Raw genomic sequence first — 25,971 nt, forward strand, 5'->3', positions numbered from 1 at the left:
AAACCAGTCCTCCAGATGATTCTGACAAGTAACTAGCGGGTTTGAAAACTACTCAAATTAATTAATGTCTATGCTAGTTGGCTCTTAAGTCCAATGGGAAAATATGATAGGGAAAGCAGAATTTTTTGATGCCTCTCAGATCACACATCAGCCATTGAAAGATGTATGCAAATAAATATACCATAGACTCCACAGGTGGGTTTTGTAACATAAGAATTTAGAACAGTAGTTTCCAAATAGATACCATAATTACTTTATTAGTTTCCTATTACTGCTACATTACAACCAATTTAGTGGTGTATAACAAATGCAAATTTATTATCTTACAATTCTGGAAGTCAAAGTCCAAAATGGGTCTTACCAAGCCAAAATCAAGGTGTTAGCACAGCTGTGTTTTCTTCTGAAAGTTCTAAGGAAAAATTCTTTTCCTTGCCTTTCCAGCTTTTAGAGGCTGCCCACATTCCTCAGCTCATAGCCTGTTACATCTTCAGAGCCATCAATGACTGAGTTGTCTTTATACCACATCCCTATAACACTGACTCTCCTGCTTCCTGCTTTCCCTTACGGGATCCATACAGTTATGGTAGCCCACATAGACAACCCAGGAAAATCTCATCTCAAAATCAGCTGTTTAGCCATCTTAATTCTCCCCTGCCATGCATCATTACATATTTATAGATTGTGTGGGGGAGACTCACATCCCTTTGGGGATCCATTTTCTGTGTATCACCTCATGTATAGCACCTTTGGGGAGAAGAAGATTACTCAGATATTCATTCCTCATCTTTCAAATTGTGGAAGAGTGGAAGGGTAAGGCCATGGCATTATGGAGGGCATTCTGATGGAGAGCCAAAGCCTAACACCACAGATAAGCATGTACTCCCAGATCTTGATGTTGATGGTGATCACTCACTATTCCTAAAATTCAAATGGAGCCCTCCTGTGGGGATTATGGCCAGCTACCTAACCAAGCAATTCTTATTTATGGCGGTTTTACTTAACTCTGGTCAGTTCAGTTCAGTCTCTCTCTCATGTCCAGCTCTTTGCGACCCCATGGACTGCAGCACACCAGGCCTCCCTGTCCATCGCCAATTCCCGGAGTTTACTCAAACTCATGTCCATTGAGTCATTGATGCCATACAACCATCTCATCCTCTGTCATCCCATTCTCCTCCTGCCTTCGGTCTTTCCCAGCAGCAGGGTATTTTCTAATGAGTCGGTTTTCTTCACATCAAGTGGCCAAAGTATTGCAGTTTCAGCTTCAGCATCAGTCCTTCCAATGAATATTCAGGACTGATTTCCTTTAGGATGGACTGGTTGGATCTCCTTGCCATCCAAGGGACTCTCAAGAGTCTTCTCCAACACCACAATTCAAAAGCATCAATTTTTCAATGCTTAGCTTTCTTTATAGTTCAACTCTAAGATCCATACATGACTACTGGAAAAACCATAGCTTTGACTAGACGACCTTTGTTGGCAAAGTAATGTCTCTGCTTTTTAATATTCTGTTTAGGTTGGTTAATACGCTGTTTAACTTTTCTTCCAAGGAGCAAGCGTCTTTTAATTTCATGGCTGCAGTCACCCAGGAGCACTCAAATTAAGAGAAATTTGAAATTTTTCAAATCAATCATATCAAATTAAATTTTATACATCTGTGTTTTCCTGTTGCTGTCTTTTTGATGCTTCTTTAAGTCAGGATTTTTATTTCAAAGTTTTCACCAATTTTCATTTATTAGAATCTATTATATTAGCATTTCTCAGTGAAACATTGATTTATCTCAATAGATAATGGAAGCAGGTCTCAAATGACATGACTATTTATGCAGAAATTTTAAGACATTTTAAAATGTAAGTATTATCACATAGGCAGAAAAAAATCATGCTGTTAAGACAACAGAATTCTAAAGTTATATATTTTTAAATCATGCAAAGAAATTCTTCTCTCGACAGCACTTTTCTACTTACATGGTTCATAAGAATAAACTTAAGTAATCTTATTAAAGTTATAAAGTTAAATAATCATATGAAAATCAAGTTATAAAGAATGTCAAAATGGAATGTGACTCACATCACTTATGGACTGGATTTGGTCAGGAGTAGTTGAATAGATCAGTTGGAACTTGAGCTGAACATTGTATTATGGTTAATATTTGATATTTAATCAAGTCATATGATTTATTAGAGTAAAGCATAAGTAAAAATGATTTAAGCAAATCATAGAACTAACAAGTGAGTTCTTTGTGCAAGACTGGCAAAAAATAGGGATACACTGAAATTTAGAACTAAAGTGCAGTGTGTTTGGAGGACTCTGCTTAGGTTTTTTAAAGGTTTATTTTTTTCATCAAAGTGTTGTAGGAATTTCTGTTTTTAAAATGAAAGGACACTTATGAAAAAAATGCAGCATAAGAAATTAAAAGTTTTTTCCTATTTTATGATGATACCCCTGGGGCTAATACTTTTGCTTTGGTATGTTAGGTGAAAGATAATAAAAGCTAACCTATCTCAAAGCTTACTGACTGTGCTTTGAACCAAATAGTTGAGTTAGTTTTTCCTCTCCCTGAGAGCTAAATAAGGAAAGGAACTCTTAAGTGTGCACTGCTGTCTCCTCATGAAGTAGAGTCTAAAGTTAGAGGGATAGTGGGGAGAAATAAGGAGAAGGCAATGGCACCCCACTCTAGTACTCTTCCCTGGAAAATCCCATGGACAGAGGAGCCTGGTGGGCTGCAGTCCATGGGGGTCGTGTAGAGTCGGACATGACTGAGCATCACTTTCACTTTTCACTTTCATGCCTTGGAGAAGGCAATGGCAACCTACTCCAGTGTTCTTGCCTGGAGAATCCCAGGGACGGGGGAGCCTGGTGGGCTGCCATCTATGGGGTCGCACAGAGTCAAACACGACTGAAGTGACTTAGCAGCAGCAGCAGGGGAGAAATAATTTAATACAATAGCAGAATAGGAGTTAGATTTTGCTGTAAGTTGGGTGGGAGAATTAACTTAAGTATCAGTGGGCAGTAGGATAACATTTATGTCGCTGGAACTCTTGTAATGGCTTAGTTATGACTCCTTTCCTGTTTGCATGGTCTCTTCTTTGGAAAACTCCTAGAGAAAACAAGCAAAGGGTGCCATGACTCAATGAAAAGGTGGGTGGCCAGTATAGAACTGTGCTCAGAGTACAGTGTTCTGTGCCATGTTCTCAAAGAGCTGAATTTACTCCTGAACATCAACGTTTTTTAAAGCAATGCATCATCCTCCATCCAGCAAATGACTGCCATAGCCAATAATACGTTGGCTTGTCCATTTTCAGTTTGTAGTACAAAATAAATGAAAGCCAAGGACATTACAATTGGGAAGGAAGGAGAACTATTATTTAAAAGGCTTTTAAATGATGTCACTATATATTCTTTTAACAACATCCTCTAAAAGCCTTTGAAAAAATAGTCCCTTCCCCCTCAGTTGTTAACAAAGACCAGGCTAGGGCCTGCTCTTTAAAAGGCTGTTAAATGGTGATACTATATTTTTTAATATCAACATCATTTAGAAACCTTTTAGAGAACAGTCCTCGTCACCCAGGACTAACAACAACAACAAAAAAAAAGGACGTGGGGGAAGGGATTACTTTTTTAAAGGCCTTTGGATGGTACTATCAATAAATACAGCAATATTGTTTTAAAAGCCCTTTTCCAATGGTGATTCAGTTTTTTGATATGTACTTTTAACCTCAAGACCCTATGTTATCAGACAGATTGATGTTTTAACGTTGACTGAAAACTCAATTTACTAATAATCCCAGTAATGCCTTTTATTGAACAGTTTAAAAATCAATTTCACATATACAATCTCCTGTTATCCTGAGAACAGCTCAGCAGAGTAGACAGGATATGTATAATTAGCCCCATTTTACAGAAGAGAAAAGCAGAAACTAAGTGAGGTTGTGATTTAGCTAAGTTCTCACTGCTAACGTGTGGCTGAGGTTGAAGCCGTAACCCCAGTCCTAACAGTTTGATCTAGTGCCCCATCCAGTGCCTCTGGCTACCTTTACTACTTTCTTTTTAAGTGATATTCTCCATTGCTCTTTGCAACATGTGCAAACACTGAGAGTTAATTCTTCATAATTAGCATAAAAGTGGACTTCTGTAATTTCAGTACTGATGGTAGATGGTGGGAGTCTTATTAATATGGTACTTCTGATGAAGTAAAGAAGTATAAATATCTCAAAGAGTAGTAGTCTTCCTATGATGTTAGGGCATTCAGACTTATCTGAGATTGTGCATCACATCATACATTTTGTGTGCTTAGGAAATTATCGCTTGAAATTCATTTTCAGGTATCTAGTTTATTATATAACATAATTTAAAAATCTAATCTCCTTTTATTGATTTGCTTCTGAAAGTTATTCTGCTGACTAAGGATACTGATTCATAATTAAGATCATAAGATTCCCTCAGTTATCATCAGTCTTTGAAAGAAATCATAAATGCTGCTTGCTCCCACTTCCTGAAGAAGAGGAAGAAGTTTCCCCACTAGCTTTCAGGACTGACCTTTATTTCCCTTTATCACAAGGAATACTTTCTGGTTATCGAAAAAGCTAAAGAATCATAGATTATTTATTGCTTAACAGAAATGACAGTTAAAAGTGGTAAATTCTGATCTTTGTTCTGCCAGCGTTTTTTTCCTTTTGCTAATAAACGTTGTCTTTAATGATAACGAAAGACGAGTACTTTCAGCTCCAAAACACTTGCATATGTAGTATCTCACTGAATCCTTATAAAACAGTCCTACAAATAAAGTAGTATTACCCTTTATTTTCTTCCCCAATGGGCTCAATGGGTAAAGAATCCGCCTGCAGTGCAGGAGACACAGGGGGCGCAGGTTTGATCCCTGTGTGGGGAAGATCCCCTGGAGGAGGAATTGGCCGCCCCTGCAGTATTCTTGCCTGGAGAGTTCCCATGGACAGAGGAGCCTGGCGGGCTACACAGAGTCGGACATGACTGAGCACAGGGCATATAGCACCCTTTATTTTACAAATTCTGGCTCAGAGAAGTTAATAAGTTTCTTCTCATCAATAACTTTTAAGTTCTTCTAAAATTTAATGTTTTCTTTCTTACTACTGCCGCCAGTAACTCTACCTGACAAGAAGGGTTCCATAGCCTTTCTTGCTTCTGAAGAGAAAGGTTTCCTATGCCAAACATAGGGGTAGCCTGAGAACTTGGACTGGTGCAGATACAGGCACTGAGGCCCCGCTCCTCGGTCTTCAGCCAGAAAAATTCATCTCAGTTGACTTTACTGAACATAAAGGTGGATCATCAGAGGCTTTGCTGCCACAGATGTGGACTCCAGAGACTCTAAGGGTCCCGTGTCATAACCCACAGTCTCTCTCATCAGAGGCTTTGCTGTCACAGACATGGACTCCAGAGGTTTTTGGGTTTCCTGTGTCGTCCCTACCTACCTCCTCACTGGAAAATATAAAACATGCTCTGCTAAGCTAAGTCATTTCAGTCGTGTCCAACTCTGTGCTACCCGATAGACAGCAGCCCACCAGGCTCCCCCGTCCCTGGGATTCTCCAGGCAAGAACACTGGAGTGGGTTGCCATTTCCTTCTCAAATGCGTGAAAGTGAAAAGTGAAAGTGAAGTCGCTCAGTTGTGTCTGACTCTTAGCGACCCCATGGATTGCAGCCTAACAGGCTCCTCCGTCCATGGGATTTTCCAAGCAAGAGTACTGGAGTGGGGTGCTATTGCCTTCTCTGATATAAAACATAGGCTTGGCAAAAAAGTTTGTTTGGGTTTTTCTATAACATCTTGCAGGAAAACCTGAACAAACTTTTGGCTAACCCAGTATTTGTACACAGATCAGGAAAAAGTGTATGTGTGTGACAGAGAGAGCTAGCTACCTAGTTCTTTGCTCTCAGAGAACCCATTTCCCCAAACTTGCCCTACATCAGGAATTCCTCAGCAACTTATAGTTTGTCCGATTGGCATCTCTGATGTAAAAAGGATCCTTTTTTTCTTTGTTAGAGTCAAAGAATGTGTGCCTGCAGAGACCTGCTACTTGAAAAGAGCAGTAATAAAAGTGCCTTTCCAGTTTGTACATCAACTAAGACATCCTTCTTTTCCTTCCTCGCAGACTTCATCTAGATGACATCCCCATCCCTCGGTCTCCTGAGTTACAGTTCATTTCAGCGCAAGCCGCATGGCCAGTTTTTAGATGCTGCTGGCCCCTAATTTCATTTGTGAAATTAATGTGTGGAACAGCTACTACTCCCCTCACATACTTTGATAAAGTACTATTATAAAGCCTGGCTTTCCCCCTTAGGGTCTCCCTTTGGATCTTGCTGTCCTATAGTAGATATTCTCAGCATGACCTCACTCAGAATTCTCTAGAATTCTTTGACAAAATCATTATTAACAGCAAGATGGCTTGTGTGAAGCTCCCAGATGTTGCATTTGGCCATTCCCTTTCCATCCTTATGTTCCTTCCTCTTCTGAGGCCCATTCCATCATCTTACACCCTCTTCCTTCCCTTGTTATTCTCGTCTTGGGATCTGTTCATCCCTTGGCTCCATTCATGAAGATCTTGGTGTCTTTCACATAATCTCTCCAGCCCCACGTCTCCCAGGAAGATCTCACTGTGTATACTATCAACCTGTGACATAGGTAACCTCACAGACTCTTTGATCTGTTCCATTCCAGATTTTGACCTGTACAGAATTTCAACCAGATACTCTTTTATTTCAGCTCTGAAGTTATGTCTTACTCCCATACTTGTGCCTATCATGTTAACGCCTTCAGGCCCTTCACTCCTCCAATATTTAGCCTAGATTTACAACCCTGAAAGATAGATGGTAGTTTTCCCATTTCACAGATGTGAAAATTGAGGTCTCTAGAGTATGAGTAACTTTTTTAGTGTCATAGGCTTAGTAAGTTGCAGAGCCAGAGGTTCAACTCATCTATCTGGCTTCAAAGCTCAACACTTTCTGCCCACTTCCTCACTGAGTGTGTAAGGGAGGTACAGTCTACGACAGTCTGTGGTACAGGTTGCAGAGGGGAGAGTCAAGAGACAGGGAGGCCAATTTGAATGAGCAAGCAGAAATAAGAGGCGAGCAAAGACTTGGGAGGTACAGCAAATCATTAATTATGATTAAAGATTTCCATACTGTTTGAAATTGTTTTCAATAAACTGCACTTCTTTTGCCATTTCAAATTTAAAAATTTTTTAATGTTTTAAGTGTCACTGATGAACTTGAACTAAGCTGGTGGTAGACAGCAGAAAAGAAGAAAACGAATACAAAAGACATCAGACTTCTCAAGTAGTTGTTGGAGGGAAATAAGGATGTCAAACACAATGCCATACAGTTCTGAGTTTGGTTCAAAAGGAAGAGGGTCTACCATTTTCTTTTTTCATATGATGTCATTGATATTGTCAGAAAGCAGGTGAACTGCTAAGATCATATGATTATCATATTTGTCAGATAACCACACATAATTGTTCTGTTCTTGTGTAAAATGCTCTGGTTATGACGAAATTTATTGTAGCCCATTATTAGAAGGTTTATGCTAAACACTTTGGAAACCAGATTATTTTGGTTTTATTAGCACCCTACAGTCCATGGGGTTGCAAAGAGTTGGACATGACTGAGCGACTTCACTTTCACTTCACTTTAAGTCAGAAGTCCGAAAGAAAATACGAAAAAAAAAAAAAAATAGTAGACTAGTATAACATATCTGTATCCATGGTTCTGGAACTATTCCTCTATGAAAGTGGAATATATAATATATACAACTATATAAAAGTATATACACATCATTCTGGATTTCAGATTTATTAAAAAGTAGAATATTGACAGTGAGGATTATAAATTTTCCTTTGGGGAGAGGAAAGAATAGGATATTATTATAAACTGATTTTACCTTCCTTTCAAGAGCTATGGAAACAGAACACATCCTGTATGGGAGTCAGCGAACATTTTGTAAAGGGCCAGAGAGTAAATATTTTCAACTTTGCAGACCACAGCCATTCAACCGTGCCACTGTGCCACTGTGGCAAAGCAGCCAGAGACAATATAGAAATGAATGAAATGTGGCAGTGTTCCAGTAAAACTGTGGACATTGAATTTTAATTTCTTATCATTTTAGTGTCACCAAATGTTATTTCTTTTTATTTTTTCAAACATTTAAAAACGTAAAAACCATTCTTAGCTCACAGACTACACAAAAGCAGTGGACTAGTTTTGATTGACAGGCCAAGTTTGCTGGAGCCTGCTTAACACCATGCATGAAGTAAGGTTCTCACTAAATGTTTGTTGATAATGTACTCAGCTGTTTATGCAAATACACTTTTATTTATTACCAAAATAAGAGGTGAATATACTGATGACTAAAATAAGAGTAATTAGTGCAATCATTGATACTTTCTAGAATATAGTTCTAGCTAACAGTTAAACAAATTTGCCCTTTGCTTTTTTTTTTTTCATTTTTTTTAAATTGAAGGATAATGGCTTTACAGAATTTTGTTGGTTTCTGCCAGATGTCAACATGAATCAACCATAGGTATACTGCCGTTTGCTTTTTTAAATCCTGTACTAGGTGCTGAGGGGCTTCCCTGGTGGCTCATGATAAAGAATTCACCTGTCAGTGAAGAAGACAGCATTTTGATCCTGGGTTCAGGAAGATCCCTTGGAGAAGGAAATGAGAACCCACTCCAGGATTCTTACCTGGACAATCCCATGGACAGAGAAGCCCGGCAGGCTTCAGTCCGTGGGGTCACAAAAGGGTCACACCCAACTTAGCAACTAAACAACTAGGTGTGTGAGTGTGTGTGTATTCTGTCGTGTGGGGTCTTTGCGACTCCCTGAACGATATAGCTTGCTAAGCCCCTCTGTCCATGAAATTTTCCAGGCAAGAATATTGGAATAGGTTGCCGTTTCCTTAGGAGATCTTCCCGACCCAGGGATCGAACCCTTATATCTCTTGCATAGGCAGGCAGATTCTTTACTACCGTGTGCCACCTGGACCCAATACTAAATATTAAAGTGGGCTCACTTTCTATAGTTTACTGGGCAAATAAAGCAATACTCTAGCTTTCTGCATTATGGTTCTTACCAGTTGAGATTTACACTGGTTTAAAAAGTGCTAATTTTAAAGATGAAACTGCATCTTTATTTACAACTGTTTTCTGGTCGTTTTTTTATAAATCATATACCTAAATATATACTGCCGTAAAATAAACCAAACAAAATTAGATACAAAGAAAGTATTTTATGTACTATAGACCTTTATATTTTTGAAGTCCAAAAACAGAGTAGATTGATAATATTTAAAAACGATTAAGTGTCTGAATGTGGATTAAAGCAAAAGACTAGAAGACATATTTTTCATAAAGCTTTATGTGGAAGTGTCATCTCTGAAATAGTAACGCAGATGTTGAACAAGGTTTATTCTTAGGCACTTACTTGATACTCCCTGTTTTATTTTCAATTCTCATTTAAATTTTATAATTCAATCATTTTGAAAGAAGTTTTACAACTTTAATCTTAATAATCTCAAAAAAAAGCAGACATGCTATGTCATAAAATAACTATTAGTGACTAGTTTGTATCCTATAAATCTAACTTGAGTTGATAATATGGTCCATTACCAGCTAACTGCACAGAGTATTTTTCATTTTACACTCTTCAGTTACTTTTTAGTGAAGTGTTAAAAAATATGAAGCTTTTCTCCTCTCTAAAATTGCACGCTGTCTGTCTGTTATTAGGAAGATAACAGCTCTTATAAATGTTTCAGTAAGTGCTAAGTAGACAGTTATGAGCACTCTCATTCCACGCTTATTTGCTTACTGTAATAAACTGATAAAATATGTGTGGTTTGTCTCTGTGTATCTACAGGCATCATGAGTCACATAGATTTCCTTTAGAAATAATGTTGTGTCTGCAGAATTGATTGGTTATTTTCATAAACCATCTAAAGGTACACAAATGACTTTTATTATTTAAACATATGCTGTGTAAAGATTTGTGAGGATTATCTCACTGTTACTTGATGCTTTTTGTTCTGTTAACTCTAGAAGGGGGCTTTATATTTTAGAGTTATTACAGTTACTGAGCTAATTACCTTCTCAGGAATCATAGGGTAACCCAAATCATTTGCATTAGCTAAGTTTTTAATTATTTGAACATTGGCAATTAAATAATTAAATCAAAACTTTAAAAATATTGTCTTTCATAGTATCCTCTTTATACAAGTTTCAATATTTAATGGAAAATAATGCTTTTACCTGAACTGGATACTTTAAGAATTAGTGTCTGTATCATAGAAATCCTTCTAATTATTAAGTTGTTCTTTGTGTGTACCTTTAAGAAATATGGTATTTTTGATTTGTGTATAATTATATGCACTAGGAAATTTTTAGTCAAGTCATATCCTAAAACCAACAAATATTAATATTGATCATCTTCACTTATCAACACCGTAAGCTCCTTGAAAGACCATAATATTTTTAGGGTATCAACACCGTAAGCTCCTTGAAAGACCATAATATTTTTAGGGTATCAACACCGTAAGCTCCTTGAAAGACCATAATATTTTTAGGAAGAGTGTTGAGCACTCAGCATCTGTTAAGTATAGTTATGACCAATGCTAGTAGTATATTACCTGTAGATCTCTGTAGACTAAATTAAAGTAGAAGAAGTATACTTCGAGTTCTAAAAATGGATACAGTTGTGTTTTATAAATTGAACATAAAATCAAGGAATAAATGGAGAGACAGATAATAAACATAGCAAATAAGCAAATTACGTGATCATGTGTATTGTATCCGAGAAGGTTTTAAGTGACTATCGAGAAAGAAGAAAGGGGAATCAGAAGGAAGAGATGCAAACGGGTTAACCTCATTAAGAAGGAAACACTTGAGCAAAGGTATATCGGCACCGAGCCATGTGAGTATTTGGAGATAGTGCATTCCAGGAGGAGGGATCCAGTGCCAAGGCCCTGGGTGGGAGGCTTACTGGTGTGTGCAAGGAGTAGGAAGGGTGTCAGGATGGCTGGAGTGAAGGGAGTTGTGGGTTCAAAAGTAACAGGAAATGAGGTCAAAGAAACACAGTGGGGCCAGGCCATATGGGGCCTTATCGGCCTTTATAAGAGTTTTTAGGTCTCATTTTCAATGAAATTGGGAGCCACTGAAGGGTTTTGAACGGAGAGGCGACATGATGTAACTTTATTTTAACTGATTCTTACTGTCTTCTGTTTTCAGTATGTGCTCTGTAGGATGCAAGAATAGGAGCAAGGAGACCAACTAGAAGGCTATAGGAGTAATCCAGATGTGAGGTTGTGGCCGCTCACCTTTCTCCCCAAGATACCCATGGGAGACATAGAGTCAGAGAACAAAGACGGGCAAACCAGTGCTTTATTAGCCAGGGTTTTGCTCTGTAGCCTCAACATAGAACTTCAGTGAGTAGTATGGGCACATCAAGAATTCCTCTTCCCTAAAGAGAGTAGCCTGGAACCAAAGCAGGCTTTTAGATTGAACCTTAAGAATTGCTAATTCCCCTTTTTTTTTTGTCTCTTTTTTTTTTGAGGTATAGTTGATGTACAAAATTATTTACGTTTCAGATGAACAGTATAATGAATCAGTTTTTAAAGGTTATGCTCCATTTATAGTAGTTATAAAATGTTGGCTGTATTCCCTGTGTTGTATGATATATCCTTGGAGCTTATTTTATTTATACTTATTAGTTTGTACCTCTTAAGCTCCTACTCCCATCTTTCTCCTCTCCCTTTCCTCTCATCAGTGGTTACCACTAGTCTGTTCTTTATACCAGTGAGTCTACTTTTTTGTTGTTGTATTCACTAGTATGTTTTCTTTTTTAGATTCTACATATAGTATTTGTCTTTTTTTGTTTGACTTATTACACTTAGCATAAAACCCTCCAAGTCCATCCATGTTGTTGCAGATGGCAAAATTTTTATTCTTTTATATGACTGAGTGGTATTCCACTGTATGTATATGTGTGTGTATGTATACACACACCACATCTTCTCTATCCATTCATCTATTGATAGACATTTTGGTTGCTTCCAGATCTTGGCTATTGTAAATATGTTGTTAAGAACATTGAAGTGCATGTAGTTTTTCAGATTAGTGTTTTCTTTTTTTTTTTTTGGATATGTATCTAGGAGTGAAATGTCAGATGGTAGTTCTATTTTTAGTTTTTTGAGGAACTTCCATATTATTTTCCACCAATTTACATTGGTGGAACACAACAATTGTTGGTGAGGATGTGGAGAAAGGGGAACCCGTCTACACTGTTGGTAGGAGAGTAAATTGGTGAAAAATAACATGGAGGTTTCTCAGAAAGTGAAAAATAGAACTGCCATATTACATTCCACTCCTGGGTACATATCCAAAAAAAGAAAACACTAATTTGAAAAACTACATGCACTTCAGTGTTCATAGCAACATACTTATAATAGCCAAGGTCTGGAAGCAACCAAAATGTCCATCAGTAGATGAATGGATAGAGAAGATGTGGTGTGTATTCTGATAGTTCTGAAGTGATATCTCATTGTGGTTTTAATTAGCATTTCTCTTATAATTAAAGATGCTGAGTGTCTTTTCATGTGCCAGCTGGACATCTGTATGTTGTCTTTGAAGAAATGTTTATTCAGATCTCCTGCCCATTTTTTAATTGGGTGGTTTGTTTTTTTGATGTTGAATTGTATGAGCTGTTTATGTATTTGGGGTATTAACTCCTTATGGGTCATATCATTCACAAATCTTTTCTCCTGTCCAGTAGATTCTCTTTTCATTTTGTCAGCAGTTCCTTTGCTGTGCAAAAACTGTGAAGTTTAACATAGTCCCATTTGTTTGTTTTTGCTTTTATTTTTGCTCTAATTCAACTCTTTGATCTACAGAATTGGTACTCATATGGTTGAACTTAATCAGATGCCATGCATGAGTTTCACCATAACATCTCTACCAGGGCTTTAGGGGAAAGAATGAGAAAGTACATTCTCCCATTATGATTTTATTCCCCAGTCCCCCAGTTAGCATACTGAAATCTGACTAATCCTGATTAGTAGTAGAGTTGGGGGAGTTAAATGACAGAAACTGAATTTGAACTGGCTTAAACCAAAGAAAAGGGGCAGGGGGTTCCACTTCCTAGAGTATTTTATAAAAAACTATGCTTCAGAAATGGTAAGAATATGTCAGCTTTAAGAACCACCCAAACCAAAGATACGAGCAGGGCTCTCTGTCTCTCATCTGTGCTCTGTTTTATTTCTTGCTGAGCAATACAGCAGGAAATGTGGCCACAGATATTAGAGTTTTAAATCTCAGACTTTTAGCCAATTGAGAGAGATTGACCCTACTTCCCAAGTGCCAAATCCAAAAATCCTAGAAAAGGTACTCATTGGGCCAGGCATCCATTCCTGAGCCATTCCTTAATGTGGTCAGATCATGAGTTAGCATGAGAACATGCCAGCTGCGTCAGGAACTGAATGGCAACATTCTTAGAAAATGGTCGGATGTGTTAGGCAGTCCCAGACATAACCTCTGTAGGTGGAGCACTGGGGAGAAAGCGCCTTTGAAAGACTAGCCTTTAGTTTTCAACCAGGTAAAAGAAATCCTGAAACACTGAATTCTGATTCCTCAGTGTCTGTCATAAATCTTACTTGATACTTCATTGTCAGCCATCAGAAGACATTGTAAGACATCAGAAACCCATAGAAATAATTATCCAGGTTATAAAATCAACTTTTACAAAGGAAATTGAAAAGAAAAAAGTAGCTTCTACTATATAAAGTCGGCTTCTCAGTAGCAAAGTGTGCTAGCCCAGGTGGTACCATTGTGAAGATTCTGTAAAGGTGCCCTTGAGTATAAGCTAGGTTTTTAGCTCATATTCCTGTCTCAGGCAGTTATAGCTGTACAGCTGTACATGATAGTCCTACTCAGTGTTAATTTAGCTCTTTGGAGTAAGTGGATCTGGGAATTGTTGAGTGACCAAAAAATAAGGAAATGAATAGGTATCAAAGAACTGTGAAGGGTATGCGATGGTGCCTCACTTGCCAGTTAACAAATTAGCCTGAGACGATTTCATGGCTACTAATAGAAGACACAGACTCCTGTGTCAGAGGCAAAGGACAATTTATTACTCACAGCAGTAGCAGTAGCCAGGGGAACATCGTTCTTGCCACTTCCCCAGTTTTCACAGGGTGACATGATGAATGCTAGATATGACTGCACATGCAGTGTGTTGCTTTAGAGAAGAAGATGTTTAGCATAAAAGATCCCAACCTTCTATAAGGATCTTTTGGTAAATCTGTTCAACCTTTGCACCAGAGGGGAGGCACTGAACCGTTTCCAAAGACTGTTTGCTATACGTCCTGGAAAAGATTTTCAGGAGCAAAGCTGTTTGTTAATGCCCTTCCTTAGAGGCTGCACAGAACTGTGAGAGAATATGAGGAACAACTGGAGAAGGAAGGATGTGACATTGTGCCCTTAGGTCAGGGGTCAGCCAACTTTTTCTATAATGGGTCCATATAGTAAATATGTTAGGCATTAGAAGTACTCAGCTCTTCCACCGTAGAGCAGAAGAGCAACCATCCACAATATGTCAAAGAATGCAAATGGCTGTGTTCCAGCAAAACTTTACGAGACAGGCAGCAGGTCATATTTGGCTTGTGGGCCAAAGATGGTCTGTTTTGTTCAGATTTTTCAGGTATCCTTAAACTTAAATCCTCATTTTCACAGCTGCAGCCTAGGTTATTCTCTAATTAATTTACCTTTTACTATTGTTTTAACATTTAGTAAAATAATCATTATTTATCAATTGTAAAGTCAGAAAAACCATCTTAGAATATAAGCACCCGCAGATCATATGCGTGCTTCTGGAGTATAGGTAACTAATCTGATACACAAAACGTTGAACTAAAATCTTGTTTTCTTGTCAGGATTAATTGTATTACATGTGGAAATTGGCAAAGGATTTATGGAACCTACTAGTTTTCCTGAACAAAATATCATCTATGTAGTTAAGATATTGGAGGAGATTCACTAAATATGACTTGTATGAACTTAGAAAATAGGTTAGAAAAACCAGTCATTCTCATTTAGCCCATCTCTGTAGTTAAAAAAAAGCTATATTATTACCCTCTAAATGCCATTTAGGAGCTATTTACTGTGAAAGAAAACATAGGCTTTTTTGCATTATCATGGATACGCTTGGAGGATTGTTACGGAGGACGTTTTTAGATGCTAACTTCATTAAAGAGTGCTTCTTGAATTTGGCTGTGTGGGAAGAATGAGAGAAGACAGTTACACTGTTTTTCTTCCATTGCTGTACACTGCTTTAGCATCATTTTAACTGTCATGATAAAGGTGCAGAATTTTGAGACAAATTGGACCATGTGTCCCAGAACTACATTGAGAGAATTCAATAAACCAACTCAGACAAGTTGATAGCTCTTAAATGACATAAGGCCTGACTTCAAAGAACCTTATATGATGTCTAGAGTGCTCATTCCTGGCTGCTTATAACTCCAGATTCCTGCTTCTCTTCTGCTTTCCTACTTAACTCTTGGATTTTTGTTGATGCATTTTAAATGATTAGTATTATTATTAGGCTTCTTATATATCAGGTGTCAGTGGCATAGTGAACCTGTTGAGCAGGTTAAATTATAATAGGAAACCTAGTTTGGGAGAGTACACTTGTTAGGAACAAATCTTGATTGGGCCTGTTTAATGACAAATTGTTTTGTTTTTTTTTTCTTTAAAGCCTTCCTTTGTCAAGTCGCTTTGAATGGAAAGACAGCCAGCCACCTTATGATTTTAAAATGGATGGGTTGTTTTTTGTTGTTTTTTTTTTTTTTACTTAATATGCTGCCTTTGATTCCAGTCACAATTGAATTTAGCTCAAAGAGTTTAAAGTTCAGTGGAAACAGAAACAGGTGATTAGCCAAGAAAATATTGGCAGGGGGCCGGGGTGGGTGGAGGAATAAAGGACACTTTGTTTTGTCAAACAACTGAATCATATTGTGGGCCTTTAAGAAATAAAACAGTATGGTACTGATTTAGCACTTCTATCAAAGTTCCAAAATGTCTCTAACTAAATAGAATGTTTGCATTTACAGATCATTGAGGAAAAGCTAGTCATTGAATCATGTACAGATGTTAAGTATTTGGAGGAAAATGATTAAATATAGAGTAAATATACCTAAATTCAGTTCAGTTCAGTTCAGTCGTTCAGTCGTGTCCAACTCTTTGAGACCCCATGAACCGCAGCACGCCAGGCCTCCCTGTCCATCACCAACTCCCGGAGTTCACCCAAACTCATGTCCGTCGAGTCGGTGATGCCATCCAGCCATCTCATCCTCTGTCGTCCCCTTCTCCTCCTGCCCCCAATCCCTCCCAGCATCAGAGTCTTTTCCAATGAGTCAGCTCTTCGCATGAGGTGGCCAAAGTATTGGAGTTTCAGCTTTAGCATCATTCCTTCCAATAAACACCCAGGACTGATCTCCTTGAGAATGGACTGGTTGGATCTCCTTACAGTTCAAGGCACTCTCTACCTAAATTAGTTCCTCATAAATTGAAAAATTGGAACCATAAGAGCTCTGGAAGAAAATGTAAATGAATAGTTACTAATCTTGAGGCAGGGAAGATCTTTTAATCGTTAAAGCAAAAGAAGAACCACTTAAAAAGGAGGTCTTTAGTTTATAGTGAAAGAAATTCAAGATGAAAAAAGTTAAAAGAGTCAAGATTGGAAATGAAAGTATAAGTATCTACCTGTAATGAAAGATATTATAATCTGCCTATAATGAACTTATACGCAGATACAAGTTCTGCCTTATAGTTTGAGAGCCCAAGGAAATCAAAAGACAAATTATTAAAAATAAAAAGAAAATTGGCAAAATGTCCAAAATATATTAAACCTAGGAAGAAAATAAAGTTTATAAACTCTAAAAATATATATATATTTATATAACTGCAATTATTTTCTTCTTTTTTAGATGTAGATTGTCAAAATATTTTAATATATACCTAGGGAGTATGGAAGAATTTTTATAATTTCTGACTTCATACCTATCTATGCAATACCCTACTATTGTGTCTTATTGTGATTTATTTAATACTTTAGGGAAAATAGGAGTTAAATGTTACAAATTTTTACATATTTTCTAAGAATTAGTAATCATATTCACTAATTCACTTTTTTTTTCTTTTTCCAATGTGCAATAGGTCAGTACTCCTGTCTTTGTACCAGGGAAAACTCATGTGCTGCTTCATCGAATGAGTGGGAAAGGACTCGCTGCCCATTACTTCTTTCCAAGACAGCCTTGCATTTTTGGTGATAAGATGGTCTCTGTGCAAATAACACTGAATAATACCACTGATCAGAAGATAGAAAATATCCACGTAGGGGGCAAAAAGCTTCCTATGGGCATGCAAATGCATGTTTTTAATCCAATAGGTAAATATTAATTCTCATTTATTGCTTTAACTAGAATTGATAATTAAATGTGTTTATTTTTAAAATAAAGTAGAATACATTTTATTTTATTGATTTTTAGCAAACTCAATTTATATTGGGTTGGCCAGAAAGTTCATTTGGGATTTTCATTACCATGGCATGGGAGAACTGGAATGAACTTTTTGGCCAACCCAACATTAGTTTTTCCTTTTTAAACCAAATTTATCGTATAAGATAAGTACATTTCTTTGCCCTTAGCAAATCAGGTACCATCAATGGTGATAACCAGTACTAATGAAAGAATGGTTCTGGAGAATCAAAATTGCTTTGCGTTTTTCCTACCTGCACCTCCTTTCCTGGTCAGCTTCCTTCCCTGCCTGATTTTACTTTGCCTTTTGGTTACAGTACCTCCTGCATCTTTTCTTTCCCATTTTCCTTCACATTCTATAGATTGAAACATAAAGGGAGCAAAGACTGAGAGGGTGTATACCAATTCTGTTTGTCTTCCTCTTTCTGAAGGCAGAAAGCCCACAGTATGTTTCTGAAGGCAGAAATGCCCACTGGTATTTTTTTTCACACACCATGTGTTTTAATCTGTTGCCACCATTTAAAAATCAGCATCTTTTCACACTAAAGGACAAACCCAGAAATCTCGCTGTTCATGGATAAAGCGCAAGAGTATGGCAGTACCCATGCTTTATCCCACCTGCTGCACACCCAGCTGATGCCAAGTAGGCTGCCCCTGCTGTGCACCAGTGCTTTCCAGGCTGCCTCAGGGCCCAGCACATCATACTGTCTCCCCGGCTGCTACAGGAAGTACACCTTCTTAGCATTAAGTGTGACAGTTGTATGGCTGGCTTTGAATTTTTAAAATGGTACAGTAGTTCGAATGTTTAGCTCTATTTTGGTCTTGTGTGAGTAGAGGCAGTCCTACAAGTTAGTTGAAAGAAGCTTCAGAAAAGATCTTAATTAAAAGTGATACAAGGTTTCTGTCATTGAATCCTTGAAGTGTTACAATCAGATAGGTCCACATAGTTCCTTTTTTATATAATACTTTAGGTGAGCAAAGCCTTTTGACCAGGTAACTGTGCCTTCTTTACTCATTATTTCCTATCATAGTTATTCTGTCTTTCTCCATCTTTGCCTGAGTGAGCTCTTTGACATTGTTGAATTCTGTCCTCTGTCATTTTAATGAGTCATTCAATAAAAAAGTCATCCTTTGTGTTATATTTTTTCCACAAAGATATAAAAAATTCCTAATATTTAGATGAAATTTGGTAGCAGCCAAAGTAGAGAGAAGTAGAGTTAAAGTAAATTGATTTCAGAACCCACTTAATATCATTAAAAAAAAATAATTTGGTAATTAAGACACCATTTAAAGAATACAGTGTGCTGATTCTTATTTATTTTGTGGTTAACATATTGCCAAGGAATTAAGAATATCCCAATTTGTGTTCTTTTTTATTGCTTGCAATCCAGCTTTTTTTATCTAGTTAAAAAGTTACTTTAAGAAGCATCAAGCAACTGATATATGCATTGTCTGAAGGTTGAAAATGTTATCCAAAGGTTAAAACAGTAGAACAGTATTAACATTTCTTTGAGCTGGCACAATGAGTTGATGAGTTGACCTTTTGTTGGCCTATGTAGAACAGAAGAAATAAATATAATAAATTTCAGAGTATGGCCTTCACACAAAAATAAAATATGAATATATATCATTGCCTCAGTACTAGTAATAGGCTTTCTTTTCTTAGGCAGATTTCCTGACCATAGGGTTTCATTCATTTTGTTGGCATTTACTGGATACCCTCAAGATACAGAGTTCTTTCCCATGCAGTATAGATTCCTGGGCAGTAGATAACAGTAGAGTTCAGAGTATGATATATCTTAATTAGTCCTCCAAAAACATCCTAAGGATGCAAAAAAAATACTGTATTTTCATATTTTTGTGAAATAAGGGAAGTAAGATATTTGTGTTCTTTAATAAGCACATATACATATGTTAAGGAGTCCAGTGACTTTCTTATTTGTCACCAGTCTGTTCTTTTTTTTTCTCTGTAATATGAGAAAACTTTTTTATCAGGATTTTGCCCTGCCTTTAGCATGAAACTGGATTCCTTGCATGAGTGTACAAGATCAGGTACATGTACACAGGAGATTTAAAACACAGGCCCCCCCCCCCCCCCCCCCCCCCCCGCCAAAAGAATAGCCTTAGGCTCTCTGCACTATATTCAGCGACTCTGTGTTAACACTTGACAAATTTGAGTTCAGCTAAGATTTCACTAGTTACTATACAACTGTCCCGTCATAGTAGACAGCATCCTGTTTGATTTCATTTTTCGTTATTAATATAGTGGTGTAATAGAACCAGTATTTCTCAGCCATTTCTACACAACCCTCTCATGTATATTGTGATGATTCAGAACCAGTATTCAACTATAGACCCCTGCCTGAATAAACTTTTCCAATGTATTATAGTAGGCTTCAAATATTATAAAAATCTGTTATATGAATAATTTTATGCCGGTCACTTTGCTCTTGAAAGTGTCCGAATTCATGTTCGCTCAGTCATGTCCTACTGTTTGTGACCACATGGACTGTAGCCTATCAGGCTCCTCAGTCCGTGGAATTTTCCAGGTAAGAGTACTGGAGTGGATTGCTGTTTCCTTCTCCAGGGGATTTTCCCGACCCAGGGATCGAACTGGGTCTCCTGCATTGCAGGCAGATGCTTTACCATCTGAGCCACCAGGGAAGCCCCTCTGCTGTTGAAGCTTTCATATAATAAAACATACCACTGATCATGAACTAGCCTCCAGAATTAGTATGGCACTCAGCTTGCAGTTAATTATCTTAAGACTGCGGATGTTATGAAACTGTGTCAAACAGTGCCATCATCGAGGCATCCTAAGAACTGTCACTTGGTCAAATGAGATATGAGGATACGTGATATAAAAGATCTAGTCCCGAGTGCCATTGTTTTTTGGAGATGACAGCATTTGCTACCAATGTGGTGTCAGGTGAAAACAAGACTAAACCCCAGTATATCTGTGGCACAGAAGAAAGCATCAAGGATTCAGTGAAGAAGAGCATTGAACAGTGTGACTGACAGCTATAAGGTGTAAGCTTTAGGAGAAATGCAAGAAAACTATCATTGTAGTTATTTACAGTAAAGTCTGTTTGTCAAAGATTAAGTAGCAAGGCTTCTGGGGCACTTACATACCCTCCTGGTAAATGTTAGGTTTAAAAATAAATGGAATTCCAACTAGAATCAGCACACCAATAACACTTTAAAAATCAGCATCAAATACCTCCTTATAATGCTTAATCTTCATTTAGGCTTAGATATAAAAATACTTGTTAATATTTTAAGCTTATTGAATTATTTTGTCCTACCTGTACCATGATTTCTGTAATGGTTAGCATTAAATGGGAAATTATACCTATCACAAGCCCTAGGGTAATCACAGTCTACTGGACCATCGTGTGCTTGCTAAAATGTAGTTACATCTAATGATGCAACTAACAGTACAACCACAGTTATACTGGAGACGTTAAACAAAGTAGAAATCAAAAGTGAATGGTTTCTATTTAAATACAGAGTATATACAAATATTTATACTAAATAGGTATATGTTTAAGATCCCTTATTATTCTAATGTACAGCATTACTCTTTGACTCTGGAGTCATAAGCAGTGTAAAATCGTGTTATTGTTTATCTTGAGTTTTATTATTATCAACCAGTCCTGTATATTGAAGCAGTTATTTCCCACACTTGATTAGTTGATAGGTGAAGGTTCAGAAATTACACATCTACAAAATGTCATTTTATAATTTGTTTTTTCAAGATAACATAATCTATTACTAAATTTTCTTTGAGTAATTGTTCAAATAATACAATTAGACTTACTGTTTTGGTTCATATAATGCCAGTTATCTTCAGTAATACCTGAGGACAAGTTAATTTCTTCTTCCAACTTTGCTTTAATTTGCAAGCTTTAAATTTTGGACTTTTTCCCCCTGTGAAAATTTAGGACTTTGCTGAAAATGTATTTTTTATATCTAGAGTAAATATTCCATAGTTTTAAGCACATAATCTCTTAAAACACCCAGAGTCTGGTACAGATGTTCCAAACGGGAAAACATTTATTTCCTTCTCACCTTCAGTTCCTATCAAGACAATATTGTAAAACATGGACTTTCTCAGGATGAGCTATATTTCTGAAACAAATAGATGTAATATGTTCATTGTAGTTATGTGCAGAATTAAGTTGTGAAAAAGAAAGCCTTGAGGTGAAATTACTTTATAATTTGCTTTAATACCGTTAGTTTCAAATTATTCTTGCAAATTATCATTAAATTTGACTGTTTTAACCAAACCACAAACATTACCTATGTTTTCAGTGTTTAGTTTGCCTCTTTTTCACTTCCTCTGTGTTTTCATGTCTAAATTATCTTATTTCCTAGAATCTCTTGAGCCTGCGGGATCCATTACTGTTTCAATGGGTATTGACTTTTGTGATTCCACTCAGACTGCCAGTTTCCAGTTGTGGTAAGTTCAGTTGTTCTGTGTTTCCTGTTACTATAAACAATAGCAGATCAAAATCAAGACTTTCAAAAGCTTTTTCTATGAGAGAAAATATTTACACAATCTTGTTTTTCTTTGGCAGTATTTAGACTGCTGTGAAATAGTTGCACAGATTATGTGTGATATATGTATTTTTACTATTTGTTACACAAATAGGCATTACAGTCTGCTGTATGTGGTTAAGAGCGTCTCTGATGGCTCAGACAATAAAGAATCTGGCTGCAATGCAGGAGACCCAGGTTCTATCCCTGGATCAGGAAGATCCCCTGGAGAAGGAAATGGCAACCCACTCCAGTATTCTTGCTTGGAGAGTTGCATGGACCGAGGAGCCTGGTGGGCTACAGTCCATGGGGTGGCGAAGAGCTGGACACGACTGAGTGACTAGCACTTCGATTTTCACTCTTCTGATGGGCCACTGATGGGCCACAGGCCATGGCATCACAAAGAGTCAGACACGAATGAATGACTAACACTTTTCTTTCTTCCATACATAGTTAAACTTCAGTTGATTCAGTTCAATGCAGTCGCTCAGTCATGTCTGACTCTTTGCGACCCCATAAACCGCAGCAATCCAGGCCTCCCTGTCCATCACCAACTCCCGGAGTCCACCCAAACCCATGTCCATTGTGTCGGTGATACCATCCAACCATCTCATCCTCTGTCGTCCCCTACTCCTGCAGCCCTCAATCTTTCCCAACATCAGGGTCTTTTCAAATCAGTCAGCTCTTTGCATCAGGTGGCCAAAATATTAGAGTTTCAATTTCAACATCAGTTCAGTTCAGTTCATTCAGTTGCTCAGTCGTGTCTGACTCTTTGTGACCCCATGAATAGCAGCACTCCAGGCCTCCCTGTCCATCACCAACTCCCAGAGCCTATCCAAACTCATGTCCATCGAGTTCGGTGATGCCATCCAGCCATCTCATCCTCTGTTGTACCCTTCTCCTCCTGCCCCAGTCCTTCCCAGCATAGGGTCTTTTCCAATGAGTCAACTCTTCGCAAGAGGTGGCCAAAGTATTGGAGTTTCAGCTTTAGCATCAGTCCTTCCAATGAACACCCAGGACTGATCTCCTTTAGGATGGACTGGTTGGATCTCCTTGCAGTCCAAGGGACTCTCAAGAGTCTTCTCCAACACCACAGTTCAAAAGCATCAATTCTTCGGCGCTCAGCTTTCTTCACAGTCCAACTCTCACATCCATACATGACCACAGGAAAAACCATAGCCTTGAGTAGACGGAACTTTGTTTGCAAAGTAATGTCTCTGCTTTTGAATATGCTATCTAGGTTGGTCAAAACTTTCCTTCCAAGGAGTAAGCGTCTTTTAATTTCATGGCTGCAGTCACCATCTGCAGTGATTTTGGAGCCCCCCAAAATAAAGTCTGACACTGTTTCCACTGTTTCCCCATCTATTTCCCATGAAGTGATGGGACCGGATGCCATGATCTTCGTTTTCTGAATGTTGAGCTTTAAGCCAACTTTTTCAGTCTCCTCTTTCACTTTCATCAAGAGGCTCTTTAGTTCCTCTTCACTTTCTGCCATAAGGGTTGTGTCGTCTGCATATCTGAGGTTATTGATATTTCTCCCTGTAGTCTTGATTCCAGCTTGTGCTTCATCCAGCCCAGTGTTTCTCATGATGTACTCTGCATAGAAGTTAAATAAGCAGGGTGATAATATACAGCCTTGACGTACTCCTTTTCCTATTTGGAACCAGTCTGTTGTTCCATGTCCAGTTCTAACTGTTGCTTCCTGACCTGCATACAGGTTTCTTAAGAGGCAAGTCAGGTGGTCTGGTATGCCCATCTCTTTCAGAATTTTCCACAGTTTATTGCGATCCACACAGTCAAAGGCTTTGGCTTAGTCAGTTTGTTAGAGCCTGCTAAATTTTTTTTTTTTAATTTTTTCTTTTTTTTTTTGCGTATCTCTATGCTTTTGAAAAATTTACGAGAAAATTCATGAGGAAAACTCAGGAGAAATTAAATTCATAATGTTGGCTAGCCCAGGGAAGATACCTTTTGAAACATTTTCTATGGTATCTTAAGCCCCTAAATTGGAGGATTACTGATTCTGTCAGTACCAAAAACCCATACATTTTTCCCTTTTCACTTTAATTTATAAACTGCTTTTGATGAAATTCAAAAGAGAACATTTATCAGTTGGCAAGGTTTCATAGGTGAATACTATTTAAAAGAGCTTTTCTAGGATTGAGATTTTTCACTGTTATTGTTTTATATAATATTTTATATACTTCTGATGAAATAACTATTAGCAAATTAGCTGTATTTGTGTCTTTAAGAATTATCTTTGAAAAAAAAATTATCTTTGAACTCATTTCTTTTATATTTTTCTGATTTAAGATATAATTTGTTATTTTGATTTGATGTCCTTTGTTCTTATTCTGAGAAGAATTGAGACATTTTATTTATCTAAATTTTAGGTGGCTTCTGACAGAATTTTTTATGATAAAAACCTCCAGATTTAGGAAATACACAGACACTTTTAAATAAGTTTATAGGTTAAGTATAATGAATCTTTCTTTTTCATATACCTTTTCAATACCAGTAAGTCAGGCCTAATATTATACCATTTATTGCTGAGAACCTGCAATGATGAATATAAGCAATGTAGCATAACACATTGATTTTATGCAGATCATCACCTTTATGTTTTGGGAGGTCTGCTATATTAGTGATATATAAAAACTGATTACTTTTCCCAACATTGCCTAGTAATTGTTTATTATTTTTCTATTAGACAAACAACACAGATCAATATTACTGAGCACAAGACTATGAGTAACATCACTCTAAATAGATTTGCCTCCAACACCAGAGGTATATTCATTTTAATGATTTCGACAATGTGAACCCAATGACAAAGCTTATTCACTAAGTTAGGGCAAAATTAAGAACTAAAAACATTCTTTTTTCTCTTCAGTTTATATTAAAAACCTTTTTAAAAAAATTTTATTTTAATTGGAGGTTAATTACTTTACAGTATTGTAGTAGTTTTTGCCATATAGTGGCAATAACTATACTGCCATACACTTTTTGCAGAGAAGGGTTTTTAAAAATAATTTTTCACTACAGAGATTTTCTGTTCAGTTCATTAGACAAGATTTACATCTTGTCTTTGACAATTAACTGAGTCCCTTTAGGGAAAAATATTTAGATAATGTTTGATTTCTATCTTCCATTGGAAAGTATATATGAATAATTTTTTCTCAGTTTCTCTTAAACTAATTTTAGGGAAATGATGAATTTATTTTATATAGAAAATAGCCTTAGCTATTTTAAGCATCTGCATTAATATGTTTTTCTATTGCAAAGGTATGAATTAGTTATTTATTGTAGATTTGTATTAAGTATATAACCACACTAGATCAAAAATTATTTTTGTGTGTATTCCAAAAAGAACACTTTGTCTTACATCAAATGTAATTGATCCTGAAGCAATGTAATCACAATTACTCACTTTCTTAATTGGCCTGCCCAAAATCAGAAAATGGAAACCGATCGACAGTGTTTAAATCAATAGCTTCATAGTAGTGCTAGTGGAGGTAGGGAGATAATGGTAATGGGCAGATCAATTGGTCCTAGACGCCAATCACTGACTGTGCCTTTTGCATAGTAAATAGCACTTTTTGCTTAGTGATGTGCTGTATTAGTGTTGGTAGTTCAATAAAAAGGGAGGGGAAGCAAGAATGGCTGATATTGAATTTTTTCTTCAAAATATGTTATCCAAATCGATATATAAAATTGTGGGTAATAAGAGCATATTTGCTAGGAAGCCTTCAGAAATGCTGAGAACATGGATTATGAGCCCTTCAGGTACACTTCTGTTTATTTATAGAAAAGGAGCAAGAGTGAAATGATCCTACTTTAGCTTCTAGATTAACTCTCTGTATTGTTATAGTTATATGATGCATATATAGA

The 25,971-nt window shown here is 37.1% G+C and overlaps 1 protein-coding gene across 1 annotated transcript in view; it reads left to right on the forward strand.

Annotated features, from left to right (window-relative positions):
• AP3B1 (adaptor related protein complex 3 subunit beta 1) overlaps positions 1-25,971 on the forward strand; it is a 237,333-nt gene that overhangs the window by 182,269 nt on the left and 29,093 nt on the right. Inside the window, exons 23-24 of the mRNA XM_006068949.4 lie at positions 17,225-17,456; positions 21,922-22,006. Coding sequence (XP_006069011.1) covers positions 17,225-17,456; positions 21,922-22,006 — 317 coding nt within the window. The remainder of the gene's footprint in view (positions 1-17,224; positions 17,457-21,921; positions 22,007-25,971) is intronic.

The sequence above is a fragment of the Bubalus bubalis genome, chromosome 11, assembly GCF_019923935.1.
Source record: "Bubalus bubalis isolate 160015118507 breed Murrah chromosome 11, NDDB_SH_1, whole genome shotgun sequence".
NCBI classification, from domain to species: Eukaryota; Metazoa; Chordata; class Mammalia; order Artiodactyla; family Bovidae; genus Bubalus; species Bubalus bubalis.